At 40.7% G+C, this 18339-nt stretch overlaps 1 protein-coding gene across 1 annotated transcript in view; it reads right to left on the reverse strand.

Moving 5' to 3' along the window:
* ZGRF1 (zinc finger GRF-type containing 1) overlaps positions 1-18339 on the reverse strand; it is a 212633-nt gene that overhangs the window by 83544 nt on the left and 110750 nt on the right. Inside the window, exon 18 of the mRNA XM_082254282.1 lies at positions 1662-1909. Coding sequence (XP_082110408.1) covers positions 1662-1909 — 248 coding nt within the window. The remainder of the gene's footprint in view (positions 1-1661; positions 1910-18339) is intronic.

Below are 18339 nucleotides of genomic sequence, written 5' to 3' on the forward strand. Positions count from 1 at the left end.
CACGCAGTGCCGAATCGCAAAATACCCCCTGGTCGGAATGGGGGTAAAATCTTCCGGGGCTTAAGTGGTTAAAGAATAAGTACAAAAAAACAGGTTTCCAAAAAATAACAGCTAAGACCGAAGTCTCAGCAGGGAACTAGGTCCTACTCCTAAACTAGACAGAAACAAAACGAAGGACTGTAGCAGAGTGTGTGGGGTTATGCCTGCACGGACAGACCCATAGGCGTGGTGTAAGCTTTTTCCTGCCTAGTGTCCTATTCCTGATGGGAGGAGCATAACCCAATGGCTAAGAAGATATGAAGCTGCGTCTGTTAATGAATGATAAAGAAATTTACTTTTTGATGATAATCTAATTTTACGAGATGCACCTGTATTAAGTAGTAGTAAGTCACATTTATCTGGACTTGCTGTCCTGTCGAATGTGACTAACTACTACTAGATATACCTGGATAAACCATCTAGATCACAGGTGTCAAACACAAGGCCCAAGGGCCAAATTTGGCCAGCCAGGCCATTTCATGTGGCTCTCGCTCCCAGGGCTTTGTTTCAGCTGGAAAGTGGTTGAACTCCATTCTGCCACCTCTGGTTCTTGCAAATCGCTGCCTACCCTACATGGACTCGTGACAGAGCAGTGCTGACCAATGATCTCCCTGCAAGTGAGAGACACGGAGCCACCTACCCTGCCAGGATGTACTAGAGCCGAGCAGATGAGATGTGAGGAAGCTTTTTGGGGGGTGGGGCAGGAAGCTTTTTGGGGGGTGGGGCACGCTGTACTACGTGCACTCCTGAACTCTGCACTCTCTACATAGCGCACACTGTATGTTCTACACTCCTCAACCCTGTGCACTTGTGACCTCTATACTCTGTATACTACAATGAGTATCTAAGTAGATGCATAGTCTTACAGATACACCTGACCCCTTGAGGACAACCCTGATGCTGATGTGGCCCACAATGAAATTGTGTTTGACACCCCTGATCTAAATAAATAATAGCCTTCATAGACAACAGCAGACCATTTTATATTCCACCCCTCATTTTAGCCATTTACAGAAATCTGAGAATGAAATGGACATAGACATCATACAATTGGACAGTTGAAGACTTGGAAAAACATAACCTGGTTTGCTGAATCCATATTTATGCTGAAGCACACAGATGGTAGGGTCACAAATTTGGTGTTAGAATGAATGCATGGACCCAACCTGCCTTGTGTCAACAATCCAAGATGGTGGTGTAATTCTGCGGAGGTTTTCATGACACACTTTTTGTGCATTAGTACCAATATTATAATGCCACAAAGTATTATTGTTAAGCATGTGCATTCTTTTTTGGCAACAATTTAGCTTGATGAGGCGTTCCTAATAAAGTGCTTGGTGAGTGTTTATTTCTCATAGTATATTTTCTTTATCAGCAAATATTCAATAGTGTTCAAACTAAATTTATGACATAAACTAACATAAATAGGGTTGTTGCTCATGAAAAATAATTACATTCCCTGTTTATTTTTTATTAAACTATGAAATCTATTATGTGATTGGTTTGTGGTTAGTGCCACTCTATTGTACTTTTCTCTAGCATTTATACATCAATTCCAGAGCATATGCCAAAAACCAATCACAAAAGCAAATGTTCCATTTCTAGTTGTTTTTTTTTCTTACCATGGATAATAGTGATAGGGGGGCTTTGTTGTTTTTGGGGCCCATCAGAACCACACATCATTAATGCTATTTGCATCAAAGCAGCTGCTTGGTCTTCATTCAAACAGAACTGTTTAGACATATCCTTTGCTAAACTCATTACAAAGTTGTGATCTGGAATCTCACATTTGTTAGAAATCTTCGCAGTAATGGCCGGTGGCTTGAACTTTCCTCTTGAAATCGTATTGGGTTTTTCACATTCAGAGGACCTGCAGCAACAGATATAAGTTACAGTAATTCCCATCTCATCAAAGCATGCGCAGTATTATAAGGTCAATGGGCCAGTTCACACCATAGAAACGCAGTCCTGATGCGTTCCAGATGCTTTTCTGCATGCGCGTATTTGATGCAAATCCCCCCCCCCTTTTTTTCTTAGCTTAAATAATGACGTGTGTTCCAGGGCGTTTTTGAAAAAATTGAAAAATGCAGCATGTTCTTTTTTTTCTGAATCTAGAACACACTGGAACTGCAAGCACTGGTGTGAACTATAGAAAAAAGAAAGTTAATGCTCCTGCGCTTGAGAGGTGGTAATGTGGCTGATGGAAATTGAAGGTCCACTACCACAAGCGCCACGTGGGCTGTGCTGCCACTCTCAACAGGTCAGGGGAACCCAAATAGCACTCAAGAAAGAAAAAATAAAGAGGGCGCACCTGCCTAGCGCATTACCTTTGTAAAAATGGTTTTATTAAAAAGTATATGCACATCATACTCACAAATTAAGACTAATTTAAACTTGGCATGGCCTGCTGGTCAGCGACAGTCGTGGAATTTATATTTTCAAAAGAGCGTTTCGAAGGGTGTCCCCTCTTCCTCAGAGCTGGATTTGGGATGTGGGAAGCTGGTCTTTAAATAATCGTACCACAATGACCCTAAATCACAAGTCCCTCCCACAATGGGTGGGGCTATAGAGTTGAATCCCCAGATTGGATAAATGCAGTAATAAATGCAATAATGAAACATGCCTGTGAATAAAGAACAATACACAAAACACGAAAAAGGTTATCTGGCAAATATTAAAAAACAACATTAAATCAACATTAAAAAAAAAAAAAAAAAAACATGCTGGTATGCAAGAGAGATGCTCTGAAAGAATGGTGTATGTACCTATATATGACATATTATAAGATTAGTAAAAATGAAAATAATTATAGTACTAGAAGCCTCCTTGTAAAAAGAGACACAATACCAGCAGAAAATAACAGGTGTCAAAAACAAATGTAAGAAAGAAATAAAGATAATTATAATAATGATAATTAATAATAGATCATAGATTGATTAAAACCTGTTGTTGCCGGCCATCAACAGAGAATTCTTTGCTGTGTTCCTCATCTAAATATTTCAGATTATTGATTGGTTGGATTGTTTAGGAAACATGTTAAGATGGCCAAATGTGAGCGATCCCCCTGTGCCCAACAAGTTGGTGGGCAACTCACATTCTTATCTGTGGAACGCATACTGGCTAAAAGCGGAAAAAATGGCCATGTCATTCGTACCAAGAGCCGGCCTGGTGGTCTAAATGCGTCAAGTCCGGTGACGCTCGCTCACGTCATCGACACTTCGACGAGAGTCAGGAAACTGGAAGGACGTCAGCCCAAATGGACCGCATCCGTCACTTCCGGTAAGACCCACTCTCGTCATTGCCTTTCGGCCGAAAGGAAAGCGGAAGGACGCCAGCCGCTGTGAACTGCACATGACATTTCCGGCCCTTCACAAACCCCAGAGGACACCAGAAATGCAATATATTGTCCACAAACATCATGCACGAAAGGGTAAAAAAGTAATTGGGAGTGCTGGATTAAAAAGAAAAAATGTTTAACCACTTGCCTACAGGGCACTTAAACACCCCTCCTGCCCACGCCAATTTTCAGCTTTCAGCACTGTTGCACTTTGAATGACAATTGCGCCGTCATGCAACACCGAACCCAAATAACATTTTTATAAACTTTTTTTCAAACAAATAGAGCTTTCTTTTGGTGGTATTTAATCACTACTGTGGTTTTTATTTTTTGCTGAACAAACAAAAAAAATTTGAAAAAAAAACAAAAAAAACTGTTTTTATAGTTTGTTATAAAACTTTGCAAACAGGTAATTTTTCTCCTTTACTGATGTGCACTGATAAGGCGGCACTGATGGGCCTTGATAGGCACTGATAGGCTGCGCTGGTAGGCACTGATAGGCTGCACTGGAGGGCACTGATAAGGAGGAACTGATAAGGCAGCACTGATAGGTGGCACTGATGGGTGGCACCCATGGGCAATGATGGGCGGCACTGGTAGGTGAGGCTGAAGGGCACTAATAGGCAGCACTCATGGGCACTAATAGGTGGCACTGATGGGCAATGATAGGCACTGGTAGGTGACACTTATGATAGGGCACTGATAGGTGGCACTGGGGAGCACTGATAGGTGGTGCTGGTGGGCACTAGTAGGTGGCACTAATGGGCACTGGTAGGTGGCACTGGTGGGCACTGGTAGGTGACACTGGGGACACAAATAATCCTCCTCTTCGGGACCTATGTCCCTCTGAAAGCAGCCAGGGATCGTTTTTTTTTTCTCCTCACACTGTCAGTGTGAGGAGAAAAAAACAGCTGATCGTCGACTGCTGTTTACTTTACATGATCAGCTGTCATTGGCAGACAGCTGATCACGTGATAAGGGGGCGGACTCGCCGATCACAGAGTGAGCTGGGCGCGCAGGCCGCTCATGCACGGGAGGAAGTCAATGTATGCCCTCCCGGCAATTTAGGTCCGTGTTGTAACCGTCTTTCGGCTATAGCGTGGGCGTCAACTAGTTAAAAAATGGATAGAATCATCACAGGTCCCATATGCTGGGAAAGGCCAGCTGACACTTTTCAGGTGTCAAGATGTAAACATTTAAAATGTACCAAAATTTGAATACCACAACAATTCTAATGTATGATATATAAATATAAAACACTTGCAATTTCATTATAATATATATATACAGTGGGTACGGAAAGTATTCAGACCCCCTTAAATTTTTCACTCTTTGTTATATTGCAGCCATTTGCTAAAATCATTTAAGTTCATTCTTCTTCCTCATGAATGTACACATAGCACCCCACACTGACAGAAAAACACAGAATTGTTAACATTGTTGCAGATTTATTAAAAAAGAAAAACTGAAATATCACATGGTCCTAAGTATTCAGACCCTTTGCTGTGACACTCATATATTTAACTCAGGTGCTTTCCATTTCTTCTGATCATCCTTGAGATGGTTCTACACCTTCATTTGAGTCCAGCTGTGTTTGATTATACTGATTGGACTTGATTAGTAAAGCCACACACCTGTCTATATAAGACCTTCCAGATCACAATGCATGTCAGAGCAAATGAGAATCATGAGGTCAAAGGAACTGCCTGAAGAGCTCAGAGACAGAATTGTGGCAAGGCACATATCTGGCCAAGGTTACAAAAAGATTTCTGCTGCACTTAAGGTTCCTAAGAGCACAGTGGCCTCCATAATCCTCAAATGGAAGACGTTTGGGATGACCAGAACCCTTCCTAGAGCTGGCCGTCCGGCCAAACTGAGCTATCGGGGGAGAAGAGCCTTGGTGAGAGAGGTAAAGAAGAACCCAAAGATCACTGTGGCTGAGCTCCAGAGATGCAGTCAGGAGATGGGAGAAAGTTGTAGAAAGTCAACCATCACTGCAGCCCTCCACCAGTCGGGGCTTTATGGCAGAGTGGCCCGACGGAAGCCTCTCCTCAGTGTAAGACACATGAAAGCCCGCATGGAGTTTGCTAAAAAACACCTGAAGGACTCCAAGATGGTGAGAAATAAGATTCTCTGGTCTGATGAGACCAAAATAGAACTTTTTGGCCTTAATTCTAAGCGGTATGTGTGGAGAAAACCAGGCACTGCTCATCACCTGTCCAATACAGTCCCAACAGTGAAGCATGGTGGTGGCAGCATCATGCTGTGGGGGTGTTTTTCAGCTGCAGGGACAGGACGACTGGTTGCAATCGAGGGAAAGATGAATGCGGCCAAGTACAGGGATATCCTGGACAAAAACCTTCTCCAGAGTGCTCTGGACCTCAGACTGGGCCGAAGGTTTACCTTCCAACAAGACAATGACCCTAAGCACACAGCTAAAATAACGAAGGAGTGGCTACACAACAACTCCGTGACTGTTCTTGAATGGCCCAGCCAGAGCCCTGACTTAAACCCAATTGAGTATCTCTGAAAAATGGCTGTCCACCAACGTTTACCATCCAACCTAACAGAACTGGAGAGGATCTGCAAGGAGGAATGGCAGAGGATCCCCAAATCCAGGTGTGAAAGACTTGTTGCATCTTTCCCAAAAAGACTCCTGGCTGTATTAGATCAAAAGGGGGCTTCTACTAAATACTGAGCAAAGGGTCTGAATACTTAGGACCATGTGATATTTCAGTTTTTCTTTTTTAATAAATCTGCAACAATGTCAACAATTCTGTGTTTTTCTGTCAGTATGGGGTGCTATGTGTACATTCATGAGGAAGAAGAATGAACTTAAATGATTTTAGCAAATGGCTGCAATATAACAAAGAGTGAAAAATTTAAGGGGGTCTGAATACTTTCCGTACCCACTGTATATATATATATATATATATATATATATATATATATATATATAAATCGGATAGATTCTGTATCTAACTGAAACATTCATAAGCACCAGTATATAGGCATTATAACAGAGAGGAATAATAATAAAAAAATAAATAAATAAATAAAAAAGGACTAATGGATAATGGACTAGATTATGTACTTCTAGGTCTTCTTTTAATCCCTAAAGCATCAGACTACCCAGGGTGAATATCCAAAAGCTTTCCCTTCTGCATAGTCTCTGGTATCTCATCGCTAATGGCTTCAATGCCAAAAAATCCTCATACCCATGGGGTCCTTATTGTGTTTCTCCTTGAAATATCGAGGAAAGGAAAACCTGTACTTATCCTTCCCATGGATAATACTGCATTTGTGTTCACTGATACGCACCCGACATATATATATATATATATATATATGTATACATACACACACACACATATATATATATATATATATACAAACCCAATTCCAAAAAAGTTGGGACACTGTACAAATTGTGAGTAAAAAAGGAATGGACTAATTTACAAATCTAATAAACTTATATTTTATTCACAATATAATATAGATAACATATCAAATGTTGAAAGTGAGACATTTTGAAATGACATGCCAAATATTGGCTCATTTTGGATTTCATGAGAGCTACACATTCCAAAATAGTTGGGACAGGTAGCAAAAAGAGGCCGAAAAAGTTAAATGTACATATAAAGAACAGCTGGAGGACCAATTTGCAACTTATTAGGTCAATTGGCAACATGACTGGGTATAAAAAGAGCCTTTAGAGTGGCAGTGTCTTTCAGAAGTCAAGATGGGCAGAGGATCACCAATTCCCCCAATGCTGCGGCGAAAAATAGTGGAGCAATATCAGAAAGGGGTTTCTCAGAGAAAAATTGCAAAGAGTTTGAAGTTATCATCATCTACAGTGCATAATATCATCCAAAGATTCAGAGAATCTGGAACAATCGCTGTGAGTAAGGGTCAAGGCCGGAAAACCACTGGATCACTGGATGCCCGTGATCTTCGGGCCCTTAGACAGCACTGCATCACATACAGGAATGCTACTGTAATGGAAATCCCAACATGGGCTCAGGAATACTTCCAGAAAACATTGTCGATGAACACAATCCACCGTGCGCCGTTGCCGACTAAAAAGACAAAAAAGAAGCCATATCTAAACATGATCCAGAAGAGCAGGCCTTTTATCTGGGCCAAGGCTCATTTAAAATTGACTGTGAAAAACTGTTCTATGGTCAGACGAATCAAAATCTGAAGTTCTTTTTGGAAAACTGGGACGCCATGTAATCCGGACTAAAGAGGACAAGGACAACCCAAGTTGTTCTCAGCGCTCAGTTCAGAAGCCTGCATCTCTGATGGTATGGGGTTGCATGAGTGCGTGTGGCATGGGCAGCTTACACATCTGGAAAGGCACCATCAATGCTGAAAGGTATATCCAAGTTCTAGAACAACATATGCTCCCACCCAGACGTCGTCTCTTTCAGGGAAGACCTTGCATTTTCCAACATGACAATGCCAGACCACATACTGCATCAATTACAACATCATGGCTGCGTAGAAGAAGGATCTGGGTACTGAAATGGCCAGCCTGCAGTCCAGATCTTTCACCATAGAAAACATTTGGCGCATCATTAAGCGGAAGATTTGCCAAACCTAAGAAGATGCAGAAGACCTAAGACAGTTGAGCAACTAGAAGCCTGTATTAGACAAGAATGGGACAACATTCCTATTCCTAAACTTGAGCAACGTGTCTCCTCAGTCCCCAGGCGTTTGCAGACCGTTATAAAAAGAAGAGGGGAGGCCACACAGTGGTAAACATGGCCATTTACCAACTTTTTCGAGATGTGTTGATGCCATGAAATTTAAAATCAACTTATTTTTCCCTTAAAATTATACATTTGATGTCATCTATGTTGTATTCTGAATAAAATATTGAAATTTGAAACTTCCACATTATTGCATTCTGTTTTTATTCACAATTTGTACAGTGTCCCAAATTTTTTGGAATCGAGTTTGTATATATATATATATATATATATATATATATACACAGTGGGTACGGAAAGTATTCAGACCCCCTTAAATTTTTCACTCTTTGTTATATTGCAGCCGTTTGCTAAAATCATTTAAGTTCATTCTTCTTCCTCATGAATGTACACATAGCACCCCATACTGACAGAAAAACACAGAATTGTTGACATTGTTGCAGATTTATTAAAAAAGAAAAACTGAAATATCACATGGTCCTAAGTATTCAGACCCTTTGCTGTGACACTCATATATTTAACTCAGGTGCTTTCCATTTCTTCTGATCATCCTAGAGATGGTTCTACACCTTCATTTGAGTCCAGCTGTGTTGGATTATACTGATTGGACTTGATTAGGAAAGCCACACACCTGTCTATATAAGACCTTCCAGATCACAATGCATGTCAGAGCAAATGAGAATCATGAGGTCAAAGGAACTGCCTGAAGAGCTCAGAGACAGAATTGTGGCAAGGCACAGATCTGGCCAAGGTTACAAAAAGATTTCTGCTGCACTTAAGGTTCCTAAGAGCACAGTGGCCTCCATAATCCTCAAATGGAAGACGTTTGGGATGACCAGAACCCTTCCTAGAGCTGGCCGTCCGGCCAAACTGAGCTATCGGGGGAGAAGAGCCTTGGTGAGAGAGGTAAAGAAGAACCCAAAGATCACTGTGGCTGAGCTCCAGAGATGCAGTCAGGAGATGGGAGAAAGTTGTAGAAAGTCAACCATCACTGCAGCCCTCCACCAGTCGGGGCTTTATGGCAGAGTGGCCCGACGGAAGCCTCTCCTCAGTGTAAGACACATGAAAGCCCGCATGGAGTTTGCTAAAAACACCTGAAGGACTCCAAGATGGTGAGAAATAAGATTCTCTGGTCTGATGAGACCAAAATAGAACATTTTGGCCTTAATTCTAAGCGGTATGTGTGGAGAAAACCAGGCACTGCTCATCACCTGTCCAATACAGTCCCAACAGTGAAGCATGGTGGTGGCAGCATCGTGTTGTGGGGGTGTTTTTCAGCTGCAGGGACAGGACGACTGGTTGCAATCGAGGGAAAGATGAATGAGGCCAAGTACAGGGATATCCTGGAAAAAACCTTCTCCAGAGTGCTCTGGACCTCAGACTGGGCCGAAGGTTTACCTTCCAACAAGATAATGACCCTAAGCACACAGCTAAAATAACGAAGGAGTGGCTTCACAACAACTCCGTGACTGTTCTTGAATGGCCCAGCCAGATCCCTGACTTAAATCCAATTGAGTATCTCTGGAGAGACCTAAAAATGGCTGTCCACCAATGTTTACCATCCAACCTGACAGAACTGGAGAGGATCTGCAAGGAGGAATGGCAGAGGATCCCCAAATCCAGGTGTGAAAGACTTGTTGCATCTTTCCCAAAAAGAGTCCTGGCTGTATTAGATCAAAAGGGGGCTTCTACTAAATACTGAGCAAAGGGTCTGAATACTTAGGACCATGTGATATTTCAGTTTTTCTTTTTTAATAAATCTGCAACAATGTCAACAATTCTGTGTTTTTCTGACAGTATGGGGTGCTATGTGTACATTCATGAGGAAGAATGAACCTAAATGATTTTAGCAAATGGCTGCAATATAACAAAGAGTGAAAAATTTAAGTGGGTCTGAATACTTTCCGTACCCACTGTATATATATATATATATATATATATATAAATACATTTTAAGCGTTTTATATTTATATATCATACATTAGAATTGTTGTGGTATTCCAATTTTGGTACATTTTAAACGTTTAGCCGGCCGGCATGCATTCCACAGATAAGAATGTGAGTTGCCCACTTGTTGGGCACAGGGGGATCCCTCACATTTGGCCATCTTAACATATTTCCTAAACGATCCAACCAATCAGAAATATTTAGATGAGGAACACAGCAATGAATTCTCTGTTGATGGGCAGCAACAACAGGTTTTAATCAATCTATGATCTATTATTAATTATCATTATTATTTATAATTATCTTTATTTCTTTCTTACATTTGTTTTTGACACCTGTAATTTTCTGCTGGTATTGTGTCTCTTTTTACAAGGAGGCTTCTAGTACTATTATTATTTTCATTTTTACTAAATCTTGTAATATGTCATATATGGGAACATACACCATTCTGATAGAGCATCTCTCTTGCATACCAGCATGGTTTTTTTTGTCGATAGGTTATCTGGCAAATAACCTTTTTCGTGTTTTGTGTATTGTTCTTTATTCACATGCATGTTTCATTATTACTGCATTATAAGCAAGAGGGGGGTCCCCTAAGGGTTTGGGATTTTACCGCCACTCAGAAAATTAAAGAAAAGTATATTTTAGAAAAAGTATAATTTTTATTACATCAATAAATATATAGAGAAAAAAAATACAAGTCATAAATATTTGAGCAAGCATATATATAAAAAACACAGTACAGATGCACAAAACAATAGACTAATGCAACCTGTATACCCAACGCGTTTCGGAGCTAAGTTCTCCTTCTTCAGGGGCGGTTAGGTTAGTATATTGCAGATTATTTTCTATAATGAAAACATATCATAGTATTAGAGAAGTAATTGACACAGTTTTTCAGATCAAAAAAATGATAACAGTGTTGTATACATTAGAATATGATAATCATAGGGTTGTGAACTTACATGCGCTGTACTCGTGTTGAACAGATTCTATTTGCTCTATAAAAACATATATATCGGCAGGAACATGGATCCGTCTGCAGGACTCCAGCATACAAATTGGAACAATGAATACACTCCTTATCCGCAACAGGACGGGAGAAAGATGAATAAGGAGAGCGGGCGTAGTGAGGGTAAAGTGAACCCGACGAACCCACCAGGAAGACCGATAATCTCCGGGCGTGGTGCACTCACCGAAAACGCGAGTAGACTAGTGGACGAACACCTACGCCCCTATGTTACCGTACTACCTTCATACATACGTGATACAATTCACCTTTTGCAGCTAATTGAAGGTGTCACTATCCCCGTGGAGGCCCACCTTGTCACAATAGATGTAGAAGGGCTGTATAACTCAATACCCCACTCCAGGGGTATTGCAGCCATTAAACATATCCTCTTACAACAGAACCCTTTGAATCAAGCTTACAGTGAATTTATGGTCTCCCTATTGGAGTTCATTCTACTTCATAATGTCTTTTCTTTCAATGGCTCCCACTACCTCCAGGTGCAGGGGGTGGCGATGGGCACCTGTTGTGCCCCATCATACGCCAACCTGTACCTGGGGGAGTGGGAGCGTTCATTTCTATCTGAAGAGTTGTTATCGATGTACACGGACCATATTTTGTTATGGTACCGATACATCGACGACATTTTTTTTGATTTGGTCGGGCCCTCTTGATTTGCTTTATCAATGTATTGAAAGAATGAATAGGAATGATTTCAATCTCCTCTTCACTATGGACGTCACAATCCATAGAGATGAGAGTGGGGCTCTCCGCAGCAGTCTGTACCGAAAGTCCACGGCAGGCAATACTATTTTACATGCGTCAAGTTTTCATCCGAAGCCACTAATCGATTCCATACCATACAGTCAATACCTATGCATTAGACGTAATTGCTCTGATTTTACAACCTTTCAAGCAGCCGCCGATGGACTTCGGGACAGACTGCTGCGGAGAGGTTATTCCAAAACCTCCCTCAAGCGGGCATATAAAAAGGCAATTAAAAAAGATAGGCAGGACCTACTCTTCCAATCCTCTCAAAAAGTAGACAACAAAGCAGAAACTACTAGGATTAGTACAAAATTCTCCGATCAACATTTGAAGGTCAGACAGATATTAAACAAATATTGGCACATTTTAGCAATGGACCCTACATTGGGTTGCTATGTATCCCCCACCCCGCAAATTACCTTCAGAAAAGGTCCCAGCACTAAAGGACAAACTCGTGCAAAGCGAATTTAAGGGCCCTCGTGGAGACTGCTCCTGTAAATACAGGGGCACCTTCATGTGCGGTACCTGTAAGTACTGCAAGTTTATGTACACGACCAAGAATCCGATGTTACCCAATGGTCAACATTTCCGCTCAAAACATTTCGCTAATTGCCGCACCTATGGTGTGGTATACATGTTATTATACCAATGTGGTTGTTACTACATTGGCAAAACAAAACTTGAATTCTGGAGGCGAGCGTATCGCCACATTCTCAGCATGAAAAGTTGTGACCCTGATCTCCCCCTTGGCCGACATACCATCACGGTACATGGGGGAAAATTTCCCAAGATTAAATTTCTAACACTGGACCGAATCCACCCGAGTTCAAGAGGAGGGGACTGGAATAAGACCCTCCTCCAGACTGAACATAGATGGATTGTACAATTAAAGGCTACCCAACCCCCCGGCCTGAACGATATGTTATCGTTCAGACCATTTCTAGAGGGATTCACCTCGAGGGGTATGGAAAAATAGCTAATTAAATTAGCCATCATCAATCTGTCTTCACAGTTCTATCCTAGCCTGTGTATTTTCCTGGGAAAATGGTACATTCATCTCCAATGAGGTTCTCCAATTAAAACATAAGCTCAGTCCTAGTTAGTCTGTCCCTCCTATATATATAAAAAATTGTTCAGGTCTATCTTGACCATTTAGAGATACGTTACACTGATATGTATAGTCGGACTACTAGAAAAATACATCCAAGTACCCCACTGACTATTCATGTATTATATTTTCTATATACTTTCTTCAAAGATATAAATGTTTTCTTTTTCAAACATATATTTTATATCTAATAATTAATTTATGCTTATTATTTGTTGACTGTTTGAGTAAATGTATCAGGACCTCTTGAGATTGTTCCACAGATATACCTTATACTGTATATCATGTATGTACCAAATTCATACCAATATCCTGTTTATTCATGAACACAAAACCAAAAATCCCCCCCCCTTTTTTTTCCTGTGGTAAAATCCTGGTGATTTTTTGTTATGTTAGTAATGTATTTTCTCTGTTTATGTGTTTAGGCTGGCCTTGGATATGTTTTCGGGACTCCATCCTTTATATTACCTAAATCAAGAGGCTATATATCTTTGTATATAATGACCAACCTGTTGGAATGGTCCAACATGCGATTCATGGGAACCTTTACATTTTGATATTGACAGTAGTCTTATGCACTGCACAATCTCCCGATATACAATACGATTGATCATTTTTTTGCATCGGTACACACAGGTCGTTTCCCGTGTTGACATGGTGTGTGTGACCCAGCACGGTGAGACCGCATATTTATATGCGAGTCCAGGCGCAGCTGCGATGCTTTATTCCATCTATGGCTCCCCGAGCCACCGCACATGCGCATCGGGTCCCTTCGCTGTCTTGTTCGGCGTAGAGAGATCCGTCCGTGCCGGTGGGAGCCTGTGAGCTAGACGCCGCCTCGCTGCGCATCCCGCCCCTCTACCATATGTGAGGGAGAGGCGGCGCTTAGCCCCGTACACCCAGGGAGCCCTATATATTTTTATAGAGCAAATAGAATCTGTTCAACACGAGTACAGCGCATGTAAGTTCACAACCCTATGATTATCATATTCTAATGTATACAACACTGTTATCATTTTTTTGATCTGAAAAACTGTGTCAATTACTTCTCTAATACTATGATATGTTTTCATTATAGAAAATAATCTGCAATATACTAACCTAACCACCCCTGAAGAAGGAGCACTTAGCTCCGAAACGCGTTGGATGTACAGGTTGCTCTAGTCTATTGTTTTGTGCATCTGTACTGTGTTTTTTATATATATATATGCTTTCTCAAATATTTATGACTTGTATTTTTTTTCTCTATATATTTATTGATGTAATAAAAATTATACTTTTTCTGAAATATACTTTTCTTTAATTTTCTGAGTTCCGGTAAAATCCCAAACCCCTAGGGGACCCCCCTCTTGCTTATAGTGCTTGAATCCCGGGATGTGGCACCTACCCTTATAGGGAGCTCTGTTTGTGGATTACTTTGTCCCATTATTACTGCATTTATCCAATCTGGGGATTCAACACTATAGTCCCGCCCATTGTGGGAGGGGCTTGTGATTCAGGGTCATTGAGGTACGATTATTTAAAGACCAGCTGCCCACACCCCAAATCCAGCTCTGAGGAAGAGGGGACACCCCTCAAAATGTGTCAGCTTCTTTTGGAGATATCCATTCCATGACTGTCACTGACCAGCAGGCCATGCCAAGTGGAAATTTGGGTTCATTCACACATTTATTGCTTGAATCGTCATCTTGTGAGTATGATGTGCATATACTTTTTAATAAAACCATTTTTACAAAGGTAATGCGCTAGGCGGGTGCATCCTCTTTATTTTTTTCTTTCTAGACTGGTGTGTACTATGCCATTGGAAACCATATAACCTACTTTCCATGCGTTTTTTTGATGCAGAAAATAACGCACTGGACTGCATGTGGTGTGAACTGACCCTATGTTATATTGCAAATTAATGTTGTTGTATGGCCAATGGGTTACCTATATTTAAAAAGAAGTAAACTGTTTTTACCAAGTAACTATAGTTCTGTTAATTTGACTTCTATGGTAGGGAAGATACTGGAGAGTTTAATAAAAGACCACATAGATGAGTTTTTGCTAGAAAAAAACATGTTAAGCAATACTAGCATGGATTCATGAAATACAAAGTTGTCAGACAAATCTGATTTCTTTTTATAAGGAGGGAAGTAAAACCTTGGACAGAGGGGTGGCTGTGGACATGGTATACTTGGATTTTGCAAAAGCAAGCATTTGACACAGTACCCCACACACAGTTAATGTGTAAGGTAAAGTCTACTGGCTTGGAAAAATCAATCTATAAATGGACAGAAAATTGGATAATAGACTGTATTCAGAGAGTAGTGGTTAATGATTCATACTCTAAATGGTCTAAGGTCATCAGTGGTGTACCTCAAGGTTCAGTGTTGGGACCCTTACTTTTTAATATACTGTATTTATAAATAATATAGGGTCTGTGATTAAAGGTACAATTTCAGTCTTTGCAGATGATGCCAAGCTATGCAGTGGAATAACATCCTTTTAGGATGTCTCCAACTTAGAAGCCGACCTCAATGCACTGTTTCATTGGGCAACTATGTGGCAAATGAGCTTTAATGTTGATAAATGTAAAGTTATGCACTTGGGGGCTAAGAATATGCATGCATCATACATACTAGGTGGAGTACAACTGGGGGGAATCAATGGTGGAGAAGGATCTGGGTGTTCTGGTAGATTATAAACTCAATATTAGCATGCAATGCCAAGCTGCGGTTTGCAAAGCAAGCCAAATTCTTTCTTATATTAACCACTTCTGAACCGGAAGGTTTTACCCCCTTTCATGACCAGGCCATTTTTTGCGATATGGCACTGTGTTATTTTAACTGACAATTGCACGGTCGTGCGACACTGTACCCAAAAGATAAAAAATAAAAAAGTCCTTTTTTTCCCACAAATAGAGCTGTCTTTTGGTGGCATTTGATCACCTCTGCGATTTTTATTTTTGCACTATAAACAAAAAAAGGGCGACAATTCTTTTTATAATTTTAGGCCTATATGTATTCTGCTACATATTTCTGGTAAACAAAAAAAATCCCAATAAGTGTATATTGATTGGTTTGCACAAAAGTTATCGCATCTATGAACTAGGGGAAAGATTTATATGTCATTTTTATTTCTTTATTTATTTTTTTACTAGTAATGACGACGATTAGCGATTTTTAGCAGGACTGCGACATTGCTGCGGATAGATCGGACACCTAACTGACATTTTTTAGACTTTTGGGGGGGCCAGTGACATTACTACAGTAATCAGTAATAAGAGTATGCACTGTTACTGTACTGACACTGGCAGGAAAGGGGTTAACACCAGGGGTGATTAAAGGGTTAAATGTGTCCCTAGGGGGTGCTTTCTAACTGTGTGGGGGATGCGCTTGCTGAATGAACACAGAGACCTGTGTTCCTAAATAAGAGGACAGGATCCCTGTGTTCTTTACTGACAAAGCAGCGGCCTGCTGTGTTTACAACAGCAGACCGCCATTCTGTCTCCACAGGGCGCAATCGTGGGTGCCCCGTGGCAATCATGGCCGCCAGACCCTACACAGAGCCGACCTGCCATCGCAAAACTATGGCGGCTAGTCGGCAAGAGGTTAAAAAAGATATAGACTAGACTAAAGAGAGAGGAACATCATTTTGCCCCTGTACAAATCAGTAAGACCTCATCTAGAATAAGCAGTTTAGTTTTGGGCACCGGCTCACAAAAAAAATATTGGGGAACTGGAAAAAGTGCAGAGAAGGGCAACCAAACTGGTAAGAAGCATGGAGGAGCTCAGCTAGGAGGAAAGATTAGAGGAACTGAATTTATTCTCTCTTGAGAAAGAGGGATTAAGAGGAGATAGGACCAACATGTATAAATACATAAGTTGCCCATATAGTGAACTTGGTGTTGAGTTATTCACTTTAAGGTCATTACAGAGGCAAGAAAACACTTTACATCTGGAGGAAAATAGATTTATTCTACAAATACAGGAAGGCTTCTTCACAGTAAGAGCTGTGAAATAGACTCCCTCAAGAGCTGGTTCTGGTCAACTCAGAAGATTGTTTTAAGAAAGACTTGGATTCTTTCCTAAATGCACATACAGTATAACTGGATACTAATATTTATAAGTAAAGTTGATCGAAGGAATATCTGGTTGCCTCTTGGGGGATCAAGAAGACATTTTTTCCACCGCTGGAGCAAATTGGATCATGCTTTATGGGGGGGGGGGGGGGGGGTTGCCTTCTTGTTTTCCTCTGGAACAACTGTGGATATTGGATAAAGTATATGGAGGTTTTCTATTTGAGTGTGCTGGTTTTCTTTTTTTTTCCTCTGTTGGTTGAACTGGATTGTCTTTTTTTCAACCACATTAGCTATATAACTATGTAACAATGTTTTATTTAAATACAATCATAAGTGCCGGTTCACACTACCGCGGCACGACTTCGGGGGAGACCTGTGAAGTCGCGTAATGGAAGTCAATGCAAGTCGCTCCGATGTCGCCTCGAAATAGTACAGGAACTATTTTCTTAGTCGGAGCGACTTGAGTCGCTCCTTTTAGAATGGTTCCCGTAGCACAGAATGGACCGCGACTTTACAGGCTGACCAGTCGCGGTAGTGTGAACCGACACGAAGGGTAGATGCAAATATAAGCTTTTTTTATAATACAGATGGTAGTCCCCTGGCATCTTGAGTGTTTCGCAGACATTTTAAGTAATTACTTTTTACTTTGTTGGCAGCTCCACAGCAAGATAAATCTGTCACGCTACAAACCACTTATGTATAGCTTTATTATTAAGAGTTCTTAATGTTAAGTGCAGTGCCCCATGATAACAATTCAGAACTAACTACAATACCACTCAACTAGTGTATCTGATCACCTGTAGTGCATGTGCCATACAATATGTGGGTAGGAACACTAGGAGGCTGTGTAATCACCTCTATGATCATGTATATAATATCAATCCACGGTATTAAGAAGGTAGTCCCACTTTTAGGCTGTTGTGCCTAAAAAAAAGAGTTCTATAGGACTTTTCATTTACAGACACATATTCCTATCGGGCTACATTTTGAATGGGACCTCACACATTTTATGAGTGAGGTTTCCCATTCATCTTTTGCCTTTACATGAGATACCTAAAATTTTTCCATGCATTTTTAATGCACTATTTATGTGTTTTTCATGCCTATTTTATGTATTCTGCATGCACTTGTCACTCTCTATATTATTAGTAGGGTTCTTCATTTACCTAATGTTCTCTAGCGTATAATTAGGATTTGCAATCCAATATTTATTATTTAACCACTTGCCTACTGGGCACTTATACCCCCTTCCTGACCAGGCCAATTTCTGCTTTCAGCACTGTCACGCTTTGAATGACAACTGCATGGTCATGCAACACTGTACCCAGATGACATTTTTATAATTTTTTATCA

Source organism: Pelophylax lessonae, assembly GCF_965119305.1.
Source record: "Pelophylax lessonae genome assembly, chromosome: 1".
NCBI classification, from domain to species: Eukaryota; Metazoa; Chordata; class Amphibia; order Anura; family Ranidae; genus Pelophylax; species Pelophylax lessonae.